At 32.3% G+C, this 20,896-nt stretch overlaps 1 protein-coding gene across 1 annotated transcript; it reads right to left on the bottom strand.

Moving 5' to 3' along the window:
• Positions 1 to 8,833: 8,833 nt before the first annotated feature.
• Positions 8,834 to 19,729, bottom strand: LOC140746920 (protein obstructor-E). Its single transcript, XM_073079079.1, has 5 exons — positions 19,572 to 19,729; positions 14,300 to 14,494; positions 10,743 to 10,946; positions 9,388 to 9,601; positions 8,834 to 8,958 (listed from the first exon to the last, which is right to left on the bottom strand). Exons 1-5 carry the CDS (start codon positions 19,612 to 19,614, stop codon positions 8,895 to 8,897), a joined length of 720 nt encoding a protein of 239 aa, XP_072935180.1. The 5' UTR covers positions 19,615 to 19,729; the 3' UTR covers positions 8,834 to 8,894.
• Between the last annotated feature and the right edge of the window lie 1,167 nt (positions 19,730 to 20,896).

Genomic DNA, 20,896 nt, shown 5'->3' with positions numbered 1-20,896 from the left:
CGAGGGGTCCGAGGTACTAATCCCAGGCACCTCTGATTTTTCAAAATTATGTGCGTATTAGAAATTAATTGTCCCTTGCTAAAACGGTGAAGGAAACCATCGTGAGGAAATCTGCATACAAAGAAAAATCTCAAAGGTGTGTGAAGTCTACCAATACGCACTTGGCCAACGCGGTGGACTATAGCCTAATCCTTCTCATTCTGAGAGGAGATCCGTGCCCAGCAGTGGGACAATAATGGGTTGACGATGAGTAAATTTTTAGGTAGTTAACTCAGTGGCGCCGCTTCACATATTTTTGTCAAAACAGAAATGTAGCGTTGCTGTGTTCTAGTTAGAAGGTGTAGTAATGTTATATCAGGTGTTCCAAATCAGTTATGATTGTAACACTTATGTAATGAATTTCAGATAAATCTTGTCGTATTTAAATTTGGTGACAACTTGACAAATGTCCATGTGGCTGTAATGGTCTCTGAACGCATGTTGAACGGGATACGCATTTTCTACTTTCGTCACAAACAACTTTTCGACAAAATATACAACTGACTTCAAACTATTTCTCTACTCAACTCAAAATAATGTCATTTAGGAAGTTGTTGGGTCGCTCAGTGACTTTTTCAATATGAATATAATAGTCAACTTAGAAATTTACGATGAAACATATATTTTATTTTATTTACTGAATACTATTTCAAATTTCTACATACTTATCATACGCCTAGTTTCTCATAATATGGTTTAAATTACCACAGTTATTTAGTTGACGAATAAAATCTAAACATACGCATAAAATTATAAGGTAGAATCAATATCTTCTTTTAGAAGATAGTTAGTCTAAAATAAAATAGTAATTTAGTAAGTTATTTAATTTTAGTTTCATTGTTTGATCAATCGTGTAGACTGTGGATAACGTTATAGATCACCTTATTAGTAACTTATATAAATAATGCGTAGGCTGTTGATTGATTCACACGCGGTCAATCGGTTGTATAATACCACGGTTAATATTCAAAGGGTCCAGTCTTCGAGGAAAGCAATAATAGTATCCGGATAAGGTATTTTTATACAAAACAATAACAATATGTTCATGAGTAACGAAGTGTGTACATCGTTCGCATCGACTATTTTACTTTGTTGTGTCTTAGCGGAAGTGTAATATGTTGTGATTTGTTATTTTATGAATTTAATTATAACAATCTTGCATTGAAAAAACATGAGTATAGGATAAATGCAGATGCAAATCCATTTTGCCTTATAAATAAGATAGTGGTCAGTGTCATATGCATATTTCGTAGTCCTGTCCTTTCTGAAGTTGGACGTATATCTATGTGTCGCGTAGATGAGCCCTAACTTGGTTTCGTCTAAGTGTCTATATATTATCAAATTGCTCAAGTACAGTGCAGTAGAGCCCTTACGTTATAGGTATGAATAGGTGGGTTGGCGCCTTCCCAGTTGAACTCTAAGGAGTAGGTAGTATTATGTTAAAGCTATACAAACTTATTTATTGTATTCCTTAACATTCAGGATTAATGCGAACTTATTATTTAATTAGGACATCCTTATTTGTAAAACAAGTGTCCAAAACGTGTCTTTCAAAATTCCTGTGAATTGAGCTATGTGTGTAGAAAGCGTTAGTTTTACATTATGTATTTAAAATTCTTTAGACCCCTTTCACTAGATAAATATACACTGTATCGTTATTATCAAACTTTCTATCTACTCTGATTTTGACAATTGACAAGCAATTAGATTTAGCTTGTGACAGATATGATTTAAATTATATATTTTTTGCAAATGTATCTCTTCAGATATTTGTTTTATGGACTTGCTTAAAAATTCGTAGCATGTTGCAGTATCTATTTTATATTTTGCGAGGGCATCATTACTATTTAAGTAGGTACCTATATTGAAATATTCTAAATACAATCATTTTAAATCTTGAGGCTTTAAAATGTTTTTTATAAAACCGTACGAATAGTGATGTTTAATGACGATTGAAAAAAATGTTTCATCAGTTATTTTTCAAATTAATCTTTTAGTTGAAATAAAATAATTGTTAAGTTGTAATTTTTCCCATTGTATTTCAAGTTTTATATCTATATCTAGTCTCACAGAAATAAACTTGACCGAGAACTAGCCTCATAATTATTTTTATATGCATATTTTTTATTATATTTTACAACCGTATAATATGCATAAAATTTAGAGCACATTCAAATCTTAACAATACAGATTACAATCGATTAGTATTTTTTGTACTTTAATAGTAATTTAAGCTTCAGGCAATTTTCACATTCCGTGCTCACATAACCAATATAGATGACCTTCAGTTTTTATGCTACTGTCAATTGCAAAGGTTAAAGAGACAGCTACATAGTTAAAATAACTGGACTCGTTGCGTTTCAAGTTCGCCTTGTTGCTCGCTCGTATCCGTCTTGACGCGTCGGTATCCTTGCTAGGTCTAGGCTACACTGTAGCTAATTGTATAGTGTATTTATATTACTTCCTGTCTGCTACATATTTCAGGTGAATGAGAAATTTCATACCAATATATCTATACATACATTTTAAGTTTTTTTAGACAAGATTGAATAAACTCTTGGGAACCTACAGTGAAGGTTTCGCACTTGCACAGCGTGGTGAACTATGAACTTAAGTCTTTATTTTCAGAGAAGACCCAGTTTACCTTGCCTTGGGATACGATACGTATTCCAAGGCTGCTGTGTGTAAGATAAGAATAAAAAAAATCTCATTCAACATTCATAAGAAATAGTGTTAATATTTTATTTCGTTTATATCTTTATTATTAATTACACTTGCTGTCAAAGTAGACTGGAAAATTACCTGGTAATATAAACACACTTTGAAATTGAGTGTGGTTTCATTAGCACATATTCGGGCTAGTCAGCTTCAGTTACTTTCGGCTAAACTCCAACTTACAAACGTAGTCATTATAAACAGTTGTAATCATTTTATCCTTAATGTTCTTAGCGGTTATACAAATTTGAATTTTACTTGGTAATAAATTTACACTTGAATTTTTGCACTTATTCACAGTAAGTGCCCATATCGTCAAATAAATCCTATTTGTTGACCGAATATGGAAATTTAAGCATACGTAATGTAAATAGAGATGTTTTACATTTATGCAGATTGCATTAAGTATAGGATGTAATCCTAAAATGCTAGGTACTTTTAACAAGTTTTACTCTCAATTGATTTCAGTTGAAATTTTCAATAATGTGTTAAAATGGATTCTACATATATTGCCACTAGTTTACTAGCTACATTAGATCGTATGAAACAACTTGAAATTACAACTCCATTAAATTCCTAGCGAACAATACAATCGAATATTGCAGAGCGCTGAAACTGTGGGATATTCTCAAATTAATAATCAACTTATCGAAGTTTAGAAACACTTCACAATGTGTTCAGCATAAAAAGCTTTGATTTTATTTTTAATTTTATTTTACTCTCTATTGTGTACCTACTAACGAGCGGCAGTTACCCATGTGAATCCAAGAAGTTTAACCACAACGAGGAATTTTCACCATTTTCCAGATTATAATTACTGACCCTCAATTTCAGCTCAATTACTTAGAAGATTTAACGAAAGTAAATAAAATACTGAATGAAAACTTATAAAAAATCTTATATTATGTTAATTATTTTTAGGCTTTTTTGGAAGCTTTATTCATTTGTTTTCTTCATACATAATTATTAGATGTCGACATGCGTGTAAAAAAAAGGTTGTGTATAAAAATAAGTTATTAAAAGTTATTTGATTGTATGTTTTGATTTTTATGTCATCAAGAATATTAATAAAAGATACAACATAAGATTGTTTTATGAGTCTAAGTTCAAATAACATGTACCCAGTGACACAAAGGCCACACGAAGCTTAGGCAAGAGATAAATACTAAACAATACTCATAGCGGACTAATAGAAGATTAAATTGTGATTACATCTTGCGGTGCCTTTCGCAACATACGTCATGTTAAATGATAGATCAGCTAACATTGTTACGACAAGATTATTATAAATCATTTAAGATAATTAACAATTTGTCGGATTTTGATGTAATATAAGATGAAGATTTTAGTTGTTATTATGATGTAATTTTTCATAATTTCTGAATACAAATAGCAGCGGCGAAATAAATGAAGTTAAGCAAAAAGAAGTTAAAAAAATCATTATTTTTGTAGTGTAATTAAATTTACAGATTTATCAGAATTACCTAAACAAATACTAACAGTATAGTGCAAAAAACCTAGTGCGTAAACCGAGTTTTAGTAATTTAGTAGTATTGAATGCATGCTTGCGATGCATGTACACGATCATTCGGGAAATGTCTGTGACTAAAAAAGTGAGCAAAACATATTATACATATTTTAAAGTTTTTGCGACGACCTTCGTGCTAGGTGTTATGAGGAAGGACCTCGGATAATTTCAAAATGACTCAGAGCATCCCGAAAACAGAAACATAACTTGTTTGTCTTGTAATGTTCGAAGTGCAGAAGATCCTAATTAAATATAAAGCGTTAAATCACAAAAAGAAACTTTGAAAAGTAATACAAATAGTTACAAAAACAACTATGGCATGAACACACGTCTTAGAAAAAAAACATGATAATTCACTCCTAGATTACCTCCTAGCCGAGAATCGATCTTGGGGTTCTGCACGGTTAACTAGGATTAACTTCTAATATACGGGCTAAAAACGGATTCTGCGCACCTAACCAGCGCGTTCTGAATTCTATCATACGAGGCTCACAACCATTCATACATAACATATTCTTAAACATAAGCTTATGACACTTATGTATACGTAATCTGCAATTAATTTAAATTTCTGCTTGATCTAGTTACTGATATAGTAACATGAACGGAACAAGATGACGGAAGAACGAGTTGGTTATAACATATAATAATTTGCATTACCATAATCCAATTACACCGTATTTGATATATAAATTATTGCGGAGCTGTAGTTGTCGAGTTAATGAAAGTTATGTGTAGGCTTTTTGTAATATATAGAAAGTGGCATACTATCTGATATTAAATCGATCGTTGTACATAAGTCGTGCAAAACTACACATAAATCTACTTTCAGTAGCGTAATTAACTAGGTAAAATAAGGCAGAAATAGTCGTGACGAAATGTTCGCCCCAGCGGAACTGCAGTTTAATCTTCGGAATTGTATGTATATTGGTCCATTATAATATAATAATAATTTCATTATTTCAGACCCTTTTTTTACAGTCCATAGATTTGGTTAGTACATATTTTCTTAAAACTATGTTAGTGTACAACAAACAAAACAAGGGGGTTAGTGTTAAAGACAACTTAGCCTATGTTAGTAAAGACAATTAAAACAAAAAACTTAAATTCTAAGTACACACACACTTGTTGGCTCCTGTGTGTACACCATTCCAGCGGGCCCAGAGAGGGCTGTCTGGTTTGCATACCAATTTGCTAAGGAGGGCGTTGGTGGTCCCCACAACCCGCTTCATCATCGACGCCATACGTTTGCGGATGATTGCGTAAAAGTCATCGATAAATTATAATCTTGTTTTTAAAAAGGTATTGGATTGAAAATATTCATAAAATTTCCATTTCTTATCGATACTACGCTTCAAAAAAGAAATCACTAACCAGAGAAAAAATGTTCTGTTTTGTCTTTACGTAGCTTATATTTGATAATATCTATCTATCATGCTATTTAAAAATAATATGTGTAACACTAAGTAAAGACATATTTTTAGGCAGAATATTAGTGATGTGTGTGATAACGTGCGAGTGCGTTTGAAAGTTTATTGTCTTTGACACACTTACATACTAATGAGGTTAGTATAATAGACACAATAAAAGCTTATACGCCCCGTCTCTAGTGTCACTAATGTCATTTTTAAATTTTAATAGACAGTACGTAACTCGATTGCGTTTCAGTTGCAACGAATAATTTAACAAGCTTGTAATCTTTCTTGCATGGCTGAATTTTGATTAATTATCCGATTTTTATTTACAGGTAATTACCGACTTCGGTATTGTTTTACATACAGTTCAGATATTATAATATTTAATAGTCAAAATATAACAATAGGTTAAATAACAGAGTTAAGGATCTATGACTTGTATATTCAATGTGTTTTCACGTAAACTTATGATCATATATAAATTTAAATATTTTAATAAATTTAAATTGAAAACATAATTTATGGCAGATGTAATAATAATTTGTTGAGTAGAAATAAAATAAATAGTATTCGTGATGCTTTAAATACAATATGTGTTGCATTCCGATGAAAATACCGAACTCCTCTACATAGTCCTGAGGATAACCACTTAGGGATTTTAATGGGTAAAAATACCACATAATCTGATGTTGCTCCCATGGCATTGGATAGCTGTTGAGGGTATCCTTTTACAAAATAGGTTTCTGAGTTTGTGTCGTCGGAGGTGTCTGTAGTATTTTAACAGTGTATTGTAGTTCTTTCCATCATCATCATCATCAACAACCCATTACTGTCCCACTGTTGGGCACGGGTCTCCTCTTATAATGAGAAGGATTAAGTCATAGTCCACCGCGCTGACCAAGTGCGTATTGGTAGACTTTACATACCTTTGAGATTTTTTTTTATAAATCTCTCAGGTAAGCAGATTTCCTCACGATGTTTTCTTTCACCGTTTAGCAAGTGATGATTAATTTCTAATACGCACATAACTTTGAAAAATCAGCGGTGCGTGCCTGTGATTTGAACCTTGGACCCCTCGATCGTGAGGCCGAGTTTCTTAACCACTAGGCTATCACTGCTTCGGTCTTTCTATATCACCCAACAATCAGAAAGCAAAATTTGCAACCTAGTATAAGCACGTAAAGCTGACTTTCGAATATTTTTATACGTACCGATTGTTATATAACATAATATATACAAAAAATATGTAAGAAATCTGAGATCAACTATCACGAATAACGTGGTAGATTAATGAAGCTAATTATTTTATTTCGCTTTTGGTAATCAACCGGTAAATGTTTCCGTTACGGATACCCATAATTGCTATTGCATAATAGTAGCTATAAAACCTCAGTTATATAATGATTTATCTATTTTTTATCCTTAATTATAGATGTGTTATTTGGTATTCAGTTGTGTAAAGCTATGATACAAACCCACTTTTTTTTCGTTTGAAAACTATACTAAACATATATGTCGTTATAAATCAAAAATATTCACCTTACTAAAATTATTGTATTTATATCAAAAAATTGGGTACATCTTTGTATGTACACGGAAATGTTTTACATTCTAGAACTAAAACTATCATTAATAAAATTATATGCAGGGATACTTGCTTTTATTTTTCTTTACCGTTACAAACGTTTTCATTTTCCTTGTTTGTTATTGTAAATAATGATTTGTGATACTAAACACAAAAGCAGTTTTCCTAGAAGTAATTTATGGAATTGTGTTCTATCATTTTACAGAAAGTTATCACTTTAAATAAAGTTTAAGTATAATTACTGAATTTGCATAGGTTTCCTGTATCAGCTGAAAATATAATTTTGTTTAAGGTCAAATTTCTTCTATGTATTATAATTATTGATATAATCTTAATCACTTACGTCATACATTGTATAGTTTTTGATTATTTAAGAGTATTTATCGATTAGGCTTTCCTAGTTCATAAGTTAAGCCAATAATACCCAGAGTACGGTAGAGACGAATATCGGTCCGATTGTTGGTAAAAACTCAATTTATTTCGAGTTTCGTATATTAAATTGTTAGAACATACACGTAATTATAGTATGGAATTTCGTATTTATAGTATTTCGTCATTATTTTTATCGACGATTATATCAATAATTATAATACATACAAGAAATTGTACTCATTCCTATACTCTTATATGAGTTCGAATATCTTTATTGAAATTGTTTTTTTTTAAAGTTTATACTTAGTATGTGTTTAAGGGTTTTGAGGGTTTAAGGTAAGGAAAGGTGTTTTGTTTAAAATATCTCATTTATAAATTCGTTCCGTAGTGCTCATACTGCATTTTTTACTGAAGAAACTTCAAAAATTTATAATTTAAGAGTCAACTTAGCATTTAATGATATTTACGTTATTATGATCGAAATATGAAAAAATCTATACACCAAACGTATATAACACTATAACATTATTATGTGGTAATTGTCGTCCATAAAAATTGGTAATCAACTTCAAATAGATCTGTTTTGTTTTCCTCAAAAATAAAACGAAGGAACGAACGAACACGTTGTTATTTCTGAGAGTTAAGATTAAATACCTCGTAATTCTGCATTTGCCTTAAAATCGCATAAGACGTAGCAGCGCTCTAATGCTACATAAGGTACAAGACGACCGTTAAAATTTTAAAGTAATACATTTATAACTTAAATAACACGTATTAATTGCTTACGATGATGTATTACTGTTGTTATAGTTCCATTTAAGGGTTAATCAGAATTCGTATTTATCATTTGTTCAATACAGTCAAGATAACTTAAAATGTCGGCAGTAATATTGTATACAATACAGTGAATGTAGTCATTAATTGTGCCTTTTTAGCAATGATTTCTAATTTGAATTTAGGGCTTATTTTAATTTAGGGTTTAACGAAAATGATAGTCTAGTAACTTATTCTACTAGGAAAACAACTTAAACTGTTTGTTACGTATAAAATTGTGCCAATAATTGTCTTTTAAAAATAACTATTGTCTATGAACATTGAAAAATATATATTTTAAAGGCGGTACGAAATAATATATGGCGAATAATCAGGTAAATACTTCTATTCAAGGAAAAAGTAAAATACATGAGGATTTTTTATTTTATATCTTATAGTACATTAACTTATCAAGTCTTAGGCATAATTAAACTAAGCTCCTCTTCTGCTTGGATGGCGCGCGCTCGTCGGAGTCCTTGTACCAGTCCTCGCTAAAAATAAAAAATCATGTTGTAAATTACATGCTACACGATTTTTGCATAATATAAAATGTAATAATACATTTACATATACATCTGGGATAATTATGATTTCAGTTTTTTTTTCCGGTATTTCATGAGACTCTCTGTTAAAAAAAAAATTGAAAAGCTGTGCAATGCTTACAAAAAATAATGACAATTGGAACTCTGTTACCATTGGCAGTAATTTTGGAAAAATATATTCGTGGTGCTTTCGGTTTCTAAATGCCCGTCAGAGACAGTGTGTTACTGTGTACACGATATTGAATGATTATCCCATTATGTCAAAAACTTCATGGAGACATATGTTTAGCTTATTAGAAAGACAAATAATTTAAAAAGGTCATACTTAAGAACTAAACACAGGGAGTTTAATTTCAAAAAATATCATTTCGTACTGACCATCCACGAACATTCTCAGGGGCGTCACATTTCTGGGTTTCATCGTTGTACACCTCTCCGGCCTGGCAGCCGAGGTCACGTGGCTCGATGCCGTTCAAGCACACGTAGAAACGCTGGCAGTCGTTGGGGTGAGCGAACTTGGGGTGGGCGACGACCTGTCCCTGGGGGTCCACTTGCTGATCCTTGGGGCACTCGAAACCATCCTTGGTCTTCTCTGTAGGAAAAGGGAATGTTAATTATATGGCTCAGTATTTGATAACTATTGAATTACATACATACATGAATGTGTTACAATTGAATCGGTTAAAATTAAATTTTAAATTTTGACAAAGTATAATTAAAGATGCCTAAATCATCATCAATCTATTTCTATCCCTCTGCGGAGACAGATCTCCTGTTGGAGTGAGGGTTTAGGACATCGCGCTAGCTTAAATGTGCATTGGTGGAGTATACTTACATGATCTAGTCTAATAACTTCAGCAGAGTAATCTATTTAAGGAATTCACATAAAAGGAGTTTTTACTCTCCTATTTATTTTCATCCTAAATCAAGTCGAATTTGTTAAGTTTTGTGAGATATATACAAACATTGGAAATACGGTATATTTTGTCTTAAAAAGTCACTAACAACTAATTCGCAATTCTGCAATGACAAATAGTTATATGGCACAAAGCCAAACGGCACAAAGCAAGCCATAACCATCTGATCAATGGCCATAATGTCTGATTCATCCAGTTACAACACAACTCAAGATAACGAGATTAATGTATTGCGAGTAAATTTCTGTTTCTCCTAGTCTACTCAGTGACTCACTACAACTTACTGGTTACAACAGTTTACATAGTATAGGTAGTTATGTAGTAGTAGTAACAGGCTCTTTGTATTACATGTATCCGTGTCAGTGATCGGGTGAGAGGTGCTTAAGCTGCTATGTGTGCTTATGTGATATATCGTATTTTTCGTGAATGTACCTTTAAGCTGAATTTATGTACCAAAGCTGTATTCAGGTCAATGATCAAGTGTTAGCCAACTTGAAATAATTATCACTTGCTTTTATAAGTATTGCTTGTAACTTATAAGTATATTGGTCTGACTATAAGGTAGGTAACTGTGTAAAAATGACTATCGAATGTTTTACGTAAAAGTTCACCTAATGAAACATATTGCCCAAGTTAATATAAAGCCCATTAACGACGCCTCATGATAATCATCTTTGTGATGAAAATATGCTAAGAACAGCCTTAAGGGCCGTATTTTCTCCACGTGACCCATTCATGGTTAAGTCGAGCGGTTTACCTCCGGCACAAAAGTTCAAGAGCGCTCGCTTTCCATATAAGCAATAAAGATTCACTTACTCTCCTGTGTGGCACACCCTTGTCTGCCCGCGGAATCGGGCCACACGCAGGTACCGGAGTACTCGTCGAAGTGTAGTCCGGCAGTGCACTTGACCTCGGTGACGTCACCTTCGATGCAGTTGAAGAATACGTTGCAGACGGAAGGGTCAGGGTGGGCGAAGAAACCGTTGCGGCGCGGGCAGTTGCTGTTGGGTTTTGGTGGCTCTGAAATTGATAAATGATGTAAGATTTTGAAGAAAATTGTAATGTTGTTAGATATTTTGTAAGTACTACTATCAAACGATCTAGTGAACATGTTAGCGGCGTCAAGGTTTTCTGGTTCGAAGAAGTAATGTGCACGTGATAGATAGACATGTTGATTTATATGCGGAAGTACTACTCTAGTTCTTTAAAGAAATCTCTCCGGGACTTTGAGATAATATTCATTACATATTATAATTGATAGTATAACAAATAGTTATAATAGTACAAATAGTACAAATAGTTATAACAAATAGTTATACTTTATCAATTATTAATAATTATAATGTAAAGTAATAATTTAGTCTTACGTTGAAGAAGTGCATAGATATATTTATTTTGAAAAACACCGCAGGCTATGCGATTATGAACATTCATCAAATTCTGAAATTTCCAGTCTACTCAAAAACATTTGAAAGTCAGGCTGTTGTAACTTCTATCATTTTATTTAGATTAGATAATAATTTCAGCTAACGCAAGGGTCAGCTTAAATGATTTAATAACAAGGTTACGTGGTACCAATGACCTGCATTGATTGTTAAATTAAACAGAAACAATGTTTCATAACTATTTCTTGTCATAAATTAGAAAGTTTAAGATAAAACGGTCACGATAATAATTAAGGCGGATTACTTAAGGTGCTGTAATTACCTTTAATGGTAACTGTAAAATGGTAAGAGGAAATAAAAATATTTTATGGTCTTAAAATTTTGTAGATGGAAAAAACCTGTTACGCATACAAAACGAGTAAAGAGACACCAAGGCGAGCGACAAAAACAACTTTTGAAATCGAATTATTATTGAAGTCGAATCATTGCATCATATGCACAGTCTGAACTTTCAATTTGGGGATGACAATTACTGTAGTATTACGCGGAATCTGTCTATGTAATTATATTTCTAGCAAATGTTATTAAACTTATTCATTTCATCACCCTCGAAGGAATACAGTGCAGGGGTTAATATAAGAAACCATATCATTGAAGCCTGTTTTAGAAAAGTTCAATTTTTATACAACGTTAAACGTCTCTTTTCACCCCTTTTACTTTTATTATAAACTTTTATACTTTACAACTTTAAGGTGTATAAATACCACAAATGAAAATGTAAAGTCCATCGGAAATAAATAATAACGGAGCACAGCGATAAATCGATTTTAATTTATTGATATTAATCGCTGTATCACAAATCCTTGATGACCTTCAAGTCGGAATGACCGGTTGAGGCAATGAGTTTTATTTGCTCTTCTACGAATCACGTACTCAGATAGTGAATAGGACATTCTTGCACATTCACTTCACTACTGGCGCCAGAAATTGTTGTAGGTACATTGCTAATTATGGCTTACGGTCAATTCTCGGCTGTTGACATTCTTGTGACTTGTGTAACTTAACATTGTGGTATCAATGAATATAACATTTATATTTTATATTTATTTGTATTTTATTGTAAAGATCTTAAATTACGTAGACTTCATTCCTGTAGGTAAATGTACGACCGTATTCTGTTCTTGTCAATTCAGGTGTCTATAAAAATATGTGGTATGTTAATGGCGAAATATATCTTACTACAATTTATAGTTTTACCATCTTTGGAGTTGTCGTGATTAATATAAAAATATGTGGTCACAGACCTCGCTTTACCCGGCCTCCGGAATCCGGGATTTTATTTTAAGTATTGTGTAACGTGTAACGCAATTAAAACAACAAATAAAATGTTTGCTAGGTAACAAGATCTACGGAAAGTTGTTATCTATTTTTAAATTGTTCCGATCTCAACCAATTCGCCTTGGTTGTACGAGTCCAGCTGTCCGGCCGAATTCCTTTCACGTTCCGATAAAATAACTATCTATAACTACGTTCGAAAATGTGACAGATATTTCTGTAAGAATAATTGCAGCCATATTAAGAAAAATAAGAGCTTAGGTTAAGCACCGCTTATTTAATTGTATATTAAATTACTGTATATTATTTTCTACTGGTATGAATGGTTTAAGCAACAAATTTTCCTGTAAACCTAAGATAACACAAAGCCAAAGTATTGTATAACTACATACAATCTTCTTGGAAGCATGTTTCGGGAAACTTCTACGTATAGACAAATCCTGTGATTCTAGAATATCAAATTAGTTTTGGTATAATCATCTGAAGTGTTTGTATGCATGACACGTATCTGCATTCCAACCAAACTACACAGCCTTGTACATTTACAAATTCCCAGACTATTGGCAGTCTTCGTAGGCTTCGTAGGCAGATAAAACTGTCTAAGTATGTAATTATTTTTACGTATACTATTATATGCAAAACTTGTAAGTAACAGAATTAGAATTGACTTATGTATTCCGGTTACTTCTCCAGGCTTAATATCCTTTGAACGGCTCAATTTAGTCATCGAATGTAGCATTTTATATTTCACCTGCATCATATATTGTATATGGAGTTGTGTAGACGAAAGGTTGAGTGCTTGTATTCAATTGACTCTTTGTGCGCCGCAGAGATCATCTTACTTCTTCTATATTCTATAGATACCAAAAAAATGAGACTATCGTGTTATTTTATTCTTCTTTCTCACACATGTATTCTTCTTTTCTTTTTTCTAACCATCATATGTACCATTATTTCGGCGTTTATGACTGAGTTATATTTAGGCATTACGTACTGATCGACCTGGAAAGTCAGCGATGTGTGACCTAGGCGGTCAAAGGTAGACAGGACACTTTCACTTCTGGCACAGTTGCGGTATGTGACCTCCAGATAATGCTTGTATGCTCTATATGCTATACACAACGATAGGTCACTGATAATAATGATAAGGAGTGCTAGCTTGCTAGAAACCGCTCGAAGTATTAATGCATGAAACTATGCAAACTATTGACAGTTCAAGGTTTGCGGTAGCAAAAAGGACTTAAAGGTCTCGTTTGAAATTGTCACTTAATATTCTATCTAGGAAATTAATTACTAATTCAAATATGAATAAGAAAATAACCTTTATTTTATTATACGCTTCCCGAAAGCAGCCTGTACTTTCAAAATATTTTAAAAATAAACTACGGAAAGGAGTTTAGTTGTTTTATCTTGCATTTTGGTTTTGAGTTTTTGATTATTAATGAAGGTTGAATTTGATTGCAGCTGATTCCACATTGTTAATCCTTGACTCTCGGAATTAAGTGATCTCTATTATTTAACTGATGTAGACATCAATCCTATATATAGCTTTTTGTACAATTTCGTAAGTAAGAAGTAACTATTAAGATTGGTAAGCTGTTCATATTTGCCGCTTATGCTATAAGCTTTATCACAAATATAGTAGGTACTTACGAAGTTCAGTCCTGTCTCCACAGTCTACATTGAAGGGCTGGTCGCACTTGTTGATCTTCCTGATGGTGGGGTCGAACACCAGACCGTCGGGGCAAAGCTTGGTGGTCGCGGTGCCGTCGACGCACTCGTAGAACTTATCGCACTGTCTGTCGTCCTCGTACTGTCCATCCTTCGCCGGGCATTTGAATTGAGCGCCTGGAGGGGAAAAAATGGAATATAAATAAATGAAGTTTTTGTTATTGGTCTGTATTGTGGATGTGGATGGATATTTACAAAAAATATTAAGAAATAAAGGAAAGCAGGAAACCTTATTGTCGTAAACTTATTGAATAATATACCATTATTTAAATACAGTTGTAGTATTACTAAATACTAACTACTATTTTACTTCTTATTAATATAATGACTATAGCCCAAAAAATTGACTATACTTGTAGTGTTTGTTTATGCAATGAATCTTATTTTTAAACAAGCTTAATTGTACATATGTACATCAGAAATGTATATTAGGCTATATTTTTTTCTTCAAACCGCTCTAATTAAAGAACATGTTGTGATAAAAAACAAACGTGTTCAAAACTAATTTCTTTACACTTCCTTACACTGAAATTCACAGCAAAGTATGTAATGAATGAAACAAGTCCAGTGCATTGGATTGCAACTGGTACTTACACAAAAAGTTCTAATTATCTTTGCTTGCATTATAGTTAAGTACCTACTGTAACTGCGTTATTAACTGGCGAACAAACTGGACACCTTTAAAACGACTTTGTACATTGAAATTATTAACTATACATATTTCAATATTGGTGTATGCTGATAAAAATGCATAATGCGCTATAGTGCAAACTGTAAAGTTGTTTTATATGTCTGTATAATAATAATTATATAAAAATATTTAAAACCAAACTAGTTACTATACAGGAAGCTAAAACTCAGCTTTAGGTACAAATTTGTAGATATAACAATTAAAACGATTCCATCTAATAGCTTACTAACGGGAAATGCCAAAAACTTGTTTTGTAGGTCAAAGGTCTATGTTGCTTGCATTCGATGGTTGATAATTCTAGCATATGCGTAAATACACGTGTTAAAAAGGCTATTTCTTATGTACTTTCGTATCACAAAGAACGAGGTAGGTCAGCTTTTTCTTGTGTAACAACAAGCTTATGTAACGATTGGCGAACGTCATCGACACATAATATTGGCTTACATACAATACTTGCTCTTGCGCATACTTTGGCAATAGTTAATTGATTGGCAACACGTGAAAACGGGTTCACCACGACCACGGTATCCCTGTGTCGAAACATTGCGTGCTAGATGCCGTTATCACAATACGTATTGTAAACAGCTAGTTCCTAAATTCTGGATTAAAATCCAATGAAAGTTTGATTGAAATCAGTTGCGTATTACGTTTCTTAATGTGCAAGTGGTTATGACAAGCGATGACAAATCACACGGATATGTTTAAACAATTTTAAACAAACAAGTAAGTAGTTAACATTTGCACACGTTTAGCGGAATTTTCCGCTTAAAATTATCTCTGCTGAGCGGATTCAAGTCGTTGAGGCCTTATGGTATTTATAAGATCAACTTTAATTTATTACAATACAATCTCTTTTTATAACATCATCTGACCTGTAAACTTTGATATTTTAAAGTTCAAATAACTGAATTAATATTATGCACATAATTTAACAGATTAAATTATTTAAAAAACGTGATGAATAATGATTCATTATTGATTATCGTTCGACCTTTTCGTACTCATCTAGACGTTAATTTTATGCGCCTATTAACATTATCTTCCTTTTAAACTCGTAAAACATCTCTATACTCTGGTTTGGCATATATAAACTATTGTATAAATGATTATTTTAACATAATTTCTAAGAATTTTTAAGGCCAAGGTGAGCAGGTTAATAGTGATTGCCCAATATTAACTTAATAACTAAGTAAAGTCGAAACGTGGCAGGATTTAAAAATCACGTATTAATTTCCATTATATTGTCATTATTTAAGTTACACAAATAGGTATTCGTTTTAATATTAATATAACATATTTCAAACAGTTATTTCCAGGCGGTAAAATTATTTATAGGTATAGGTAGGTATGTAGGGACACATATGCAAATTTAAAAGCAAGTGGGTTCACTTTATCTGTAAATTTATCGATGCCAGAAGCAAAATTAAGAAAAATAAATTCATTGGTCGGTTGGTTATAATCACAAAAAGAATATTGACCACCTTGGAATATTCTTAAATTTTTTGAGGTGTCAGGATTATTAAGGACAGAGTTAGCAATTAATATAAACGAAACTGTGAACATGTGCGATTGGATATAGAGAGACTTGTAGAGACAATGACTATTCAAAATTTGGTGGGCTGCATGCTGGCGAATAACATACGATTGTTTGTGACTTTTTTGTATCTGAAGGACATTTACACCCTTCTTAGATGAGAGATTCCATAGGCACATACTGGCGTGGGCTGACCGCCCGCGCAGCGACGAGCGTCGCAACCCAACCGCTGGCGCTGACGCAACGAGAAGTGAAAGTGAGATGCCGATTACAACACGGTGCATCAACGAACGATGCACCATGGGGCGCGATCCTGAGATTTGATCATCAAACGCCAAGATGTCGCAGATGTAATTTACAAGTAGTAGTAGGTACAAGACTAATCGTAAAAAATTCAATCTTATGTAAAAAGTTCTTTATGTCACATCAATCAAACCATTTTAAACTCTCTATAAATATCCTACTTTAGTATGTTTAATCTTATAAATTTTGTTATAATGTGGAATGTATTGAAAATTGTTGAAACTCTGACATAGTTTCTGAGCTCTAGGTCTTATCAAAAAAATTACAATAAGTTGTAGCAACGAAATTAGGTATGCTAAAATTGTATGTAACATTAATTATGTTGATAGTATATTTTTTGGTAATTACTTATTTTTGATAAACATGATTGAATTTTAGCTAAGATATTCAGTTCTACAATTGCAAATATTCAAATGACCGACAATGGTGTTAATGGGTCAATATGATATAAGTTACACAATAGGTACATTTTTAATTACAGACTTCAATACGAAAAACATTCAATCAGACATTTTCCAAGAAGGGAAGGCATGAACGGAAATGCTCTGATTCCGACTTCAGTTATGTATTTTCACTTAGAAAGCGTATAATATACTTTCCAATGACAATCTATTGTTAATACTAAGGTTCAGATATAAATGGTTTCGATTCTCTATCTACTAAATTTATTTGAAAAGTTGACATTTTCTATTTAAATAAGCTATAAGATCACACGTCGCTACTACGCAAATATTAATGTTTTGCAATATAAAGATTATTCAACATTAATATGCTAAATAGGGCTTTAAAGTTATTGCCACTTTGATTCTCTGAATTAAAATTAAGTTATTCGCATCACATTTCCTTCTTGGCTAGAACTTGATTATATTAAAAAGATAGAATATTAAAAAACACATTGACTTGATGACGAAACAACTTTAGCTCTGTAAATCTTATCTGTCCCAGTTATCATTCGGGATGGCCTAATGTTCTCAATCATACCTCAGTTATTTCCTCATAAATTGCAATCGAAAACAGCAGACAGAGTTATAGTCATTCTATTTCAAAAATACAAACGAGTTTAACCTTTCGGAACAAAAAACAGACAAACATCCACAATAACGACACGTTAAGTAACCTTTTATTAGCTAACTTTAAAATAACTATTTGTAGAAATGAATTTATTCCAAATATGCGGTTGTTTTGAAAAATCTACTTAATGAGTTAAAATATACAGTAGGCACTTTGGAAGGTGCTTTGTATTCTGAACATTTTTATTCTACACATCGAGCGAATCGTTGTCACACTAATTTACGATTGAGTCATTCCACTGACGTATCGTACTGGAAACATGTACGGAAAATTATATCTGCAATAAAAATCTTCAAATGAAACGATACTCGAATGCCTTTTACTTGAAGACATGTGATTCATTACAAATGAATGTAAGTTGCAAGAGGATGCACGAACGGTGACCTCTACGGGTTAATTAAGCTGCTAATGTCAGCCAGCATTAAAATTTTCTTCGCAACACATTCATAGAGGCATGAAATTGTAAGCTACCATTCAGAAATCACTTATGCAAACTGTAGGTATATTATTGCAAAAGTTCCCATTCGACATTTACGTAAATTTTAATATTACCCGATGTCAACACTACTGCGTCGCAATGCTTATAGAAATTCTGTGTGATTGTGTTTTTATAAGCAAAAACTAGTGAATGTCAATGTCGGATTTCTGTGAAACCACTCGAGGGTGAAGCCTGGTGTTTTAGCGTAACTTAAAATCTAGTCATTCACTATTTCATTTTTTTTCCCAGTACAATTTTATAAAATATGTCCGCTATTTCAATTTAAATTTGAAATGTCCTATGAAAATGATACGAAAAATATAAAATCTAAATAAGTTCTAAGTTTATATTGCTGTAAACTGAAGTAAAATTTAATACGCTTTGTGATATTCCATCACATTCAAAGATATTAAATTACATAATTAAGGGGTTATAAAAAGTATAAAAATACATCTTTAATATTTGCTACGACAAACAGCTACGACCTAATTAATTGTTCCACTTAATCGTGTCTCATGAGAGCCAATCGGTGAGCTACTATGCCATAAATAAATTAAATAGATCAATGTAAGCTATGAATAATTCACAATTTACCCTACTTTCAAGTACCCTGAAGACTTGTATCACTTTAAACGTTATCGTAGAGCTTTGGACAATATAATTGTGCATACAAATGGCCTATCGATCGAACACATTGTGAATACTTAGTAGAACGTTCTCACATTGGAAATATAGACAACTGGACATTATATATAAAAAAGACACGTGGAATGCATAATTGAAAAGGGAAAAAGTATATAAAGGAAAATAGATAAAAGGGTTGAATTTCAGACAAAGATAAGAAACGCATGCTAATTTTATGTGTGAGAATTTGCAGTAGTATAATTATAATAAATTTATATATTTAATAGATATTAAAATAATAAAGAGTAACAGAATATCTATAAAATCTCTATCAATGCAAAGATTGATTTTTAAATATATTTACGAATATAATGTTATTTACTTGGCTATTTCATATGTTTTGTTTATTAAAAGTAATAGATTAATAAGTTATAATATAAAATATTTGCTACATTAATAAATATAATAATGGATAATATTCATAAACACTTACTCGCTAAAGCGGCGACTGCCGTCAACACGATGAACACTTTCATGATGACCTTTTATTTATGATATTTGAAAATATAATAAAAAATACAATGACTAGATTGTGGTCCGACCCCTTCGGCGACCCTGGTGCGACTGACGGGTGCAAGCGTTGCGCGCGCCTTTTCTTCACCTGACCTGCGTATGCGCCTAAAACCGGTACGAAGACTTAGGCGTGATTTAACAAATTTTTCTATTAGTGAAACAATACTTATTTTCCTGATTGCATACCTTAATTATATCTTTGATGGGATATGCATTTTAATACTCCTAGCGCTTAGGATAACTTAAGAAATTATTATACTATGAAAACCGTTACTTTTAAGTAGTGCCGTGTACTTGCAGTCCTTTTAAGTGATCGTATATGTTGTGCGGTTATAGGCATTGATGACATTATTTCGAAGCAATACAATGGAGCATTTTTCCAAGGTCCCCATTAACCATATACCACATAAGCAGATAACTGTTAATTCCGAAAACACAGACGGCACACGATCTGATGCGCATATTAAGTCCAGTTCCTTTGAAACATACATTATTTTTTGTACAAAGCACGCGTCAACCCGGCAGACCTATGGCTTTCAAGTCGACCATTCACTTTGACAAGTTTCTTAAGTTAAATGTTTCATGAAATTCAACATTCGGTCAAGTCACAGTACTGATAATGGAATTCATCAAAACAGGAACCGAAAAACTGTACAGTTTTTCGGTTCCTGTTTTGATGAATTCCATTATGAGTGCGTTATGAAAGTAATTCGGACAAGACTTTAATTAAAAATACATCCAATCACACCTTCCTACATTTATGCATGCACTTTTTCTAAGGCCATTAAATAGGGAAACGTAAAACCTAACACAAATAGATATGAAAAATAACAGCTTATTATATGTAATTTTATGTCGATTATAAATTATGTATTAAATTATTATTTACAATTTAGGCTATAGCTATAAATGATATAGATGATTTTATTTATTCTTCCTGTCGCATACGTATATTTGTATTGCATATGAATGGCATGACTTATTGCAATAATAACTAATAAAAGAGAAGAGAGTAGTCTAGTCTCTTCCAAATAGAGTTTACTTTCTATGATGTAAATCACTAATATGTTACTTCTCTTTGTGCACTAAGTGGATGGGGCTACGCAAATACCCTACTGCACACAGTCATGTGATTTGTTATTGTTAAAATATAGGATCGTGAAATACTTTAAATAATAAAATCTTATTTTCTTAGTTCAGACACATCTTTATTTCTCTAAATATTTGACAAGAAGGAATAACTCA

This window comes from Epargyreus clarus, unplaced genomic scaffold (assembly GCF_041222505.1).
Source record: "Epargyreus clarus isolate Ecla_fem2 unplaced genomic scaffold, WU_Ecla_fem_2.2 ptg000014l, whole genome shotgun sequence".
NCBI classification, from domain to species: Eukaryota; Metazoa; Arthropoda; class Insecta; order Lepidoptera; family Hesperiidae; genus Epargyreus; species Epargyreus clarus.
Note: the sequence above shows the minus strand (reverse complement) of the source record. Positions and strands in the feature narration are given on the sequence as shown.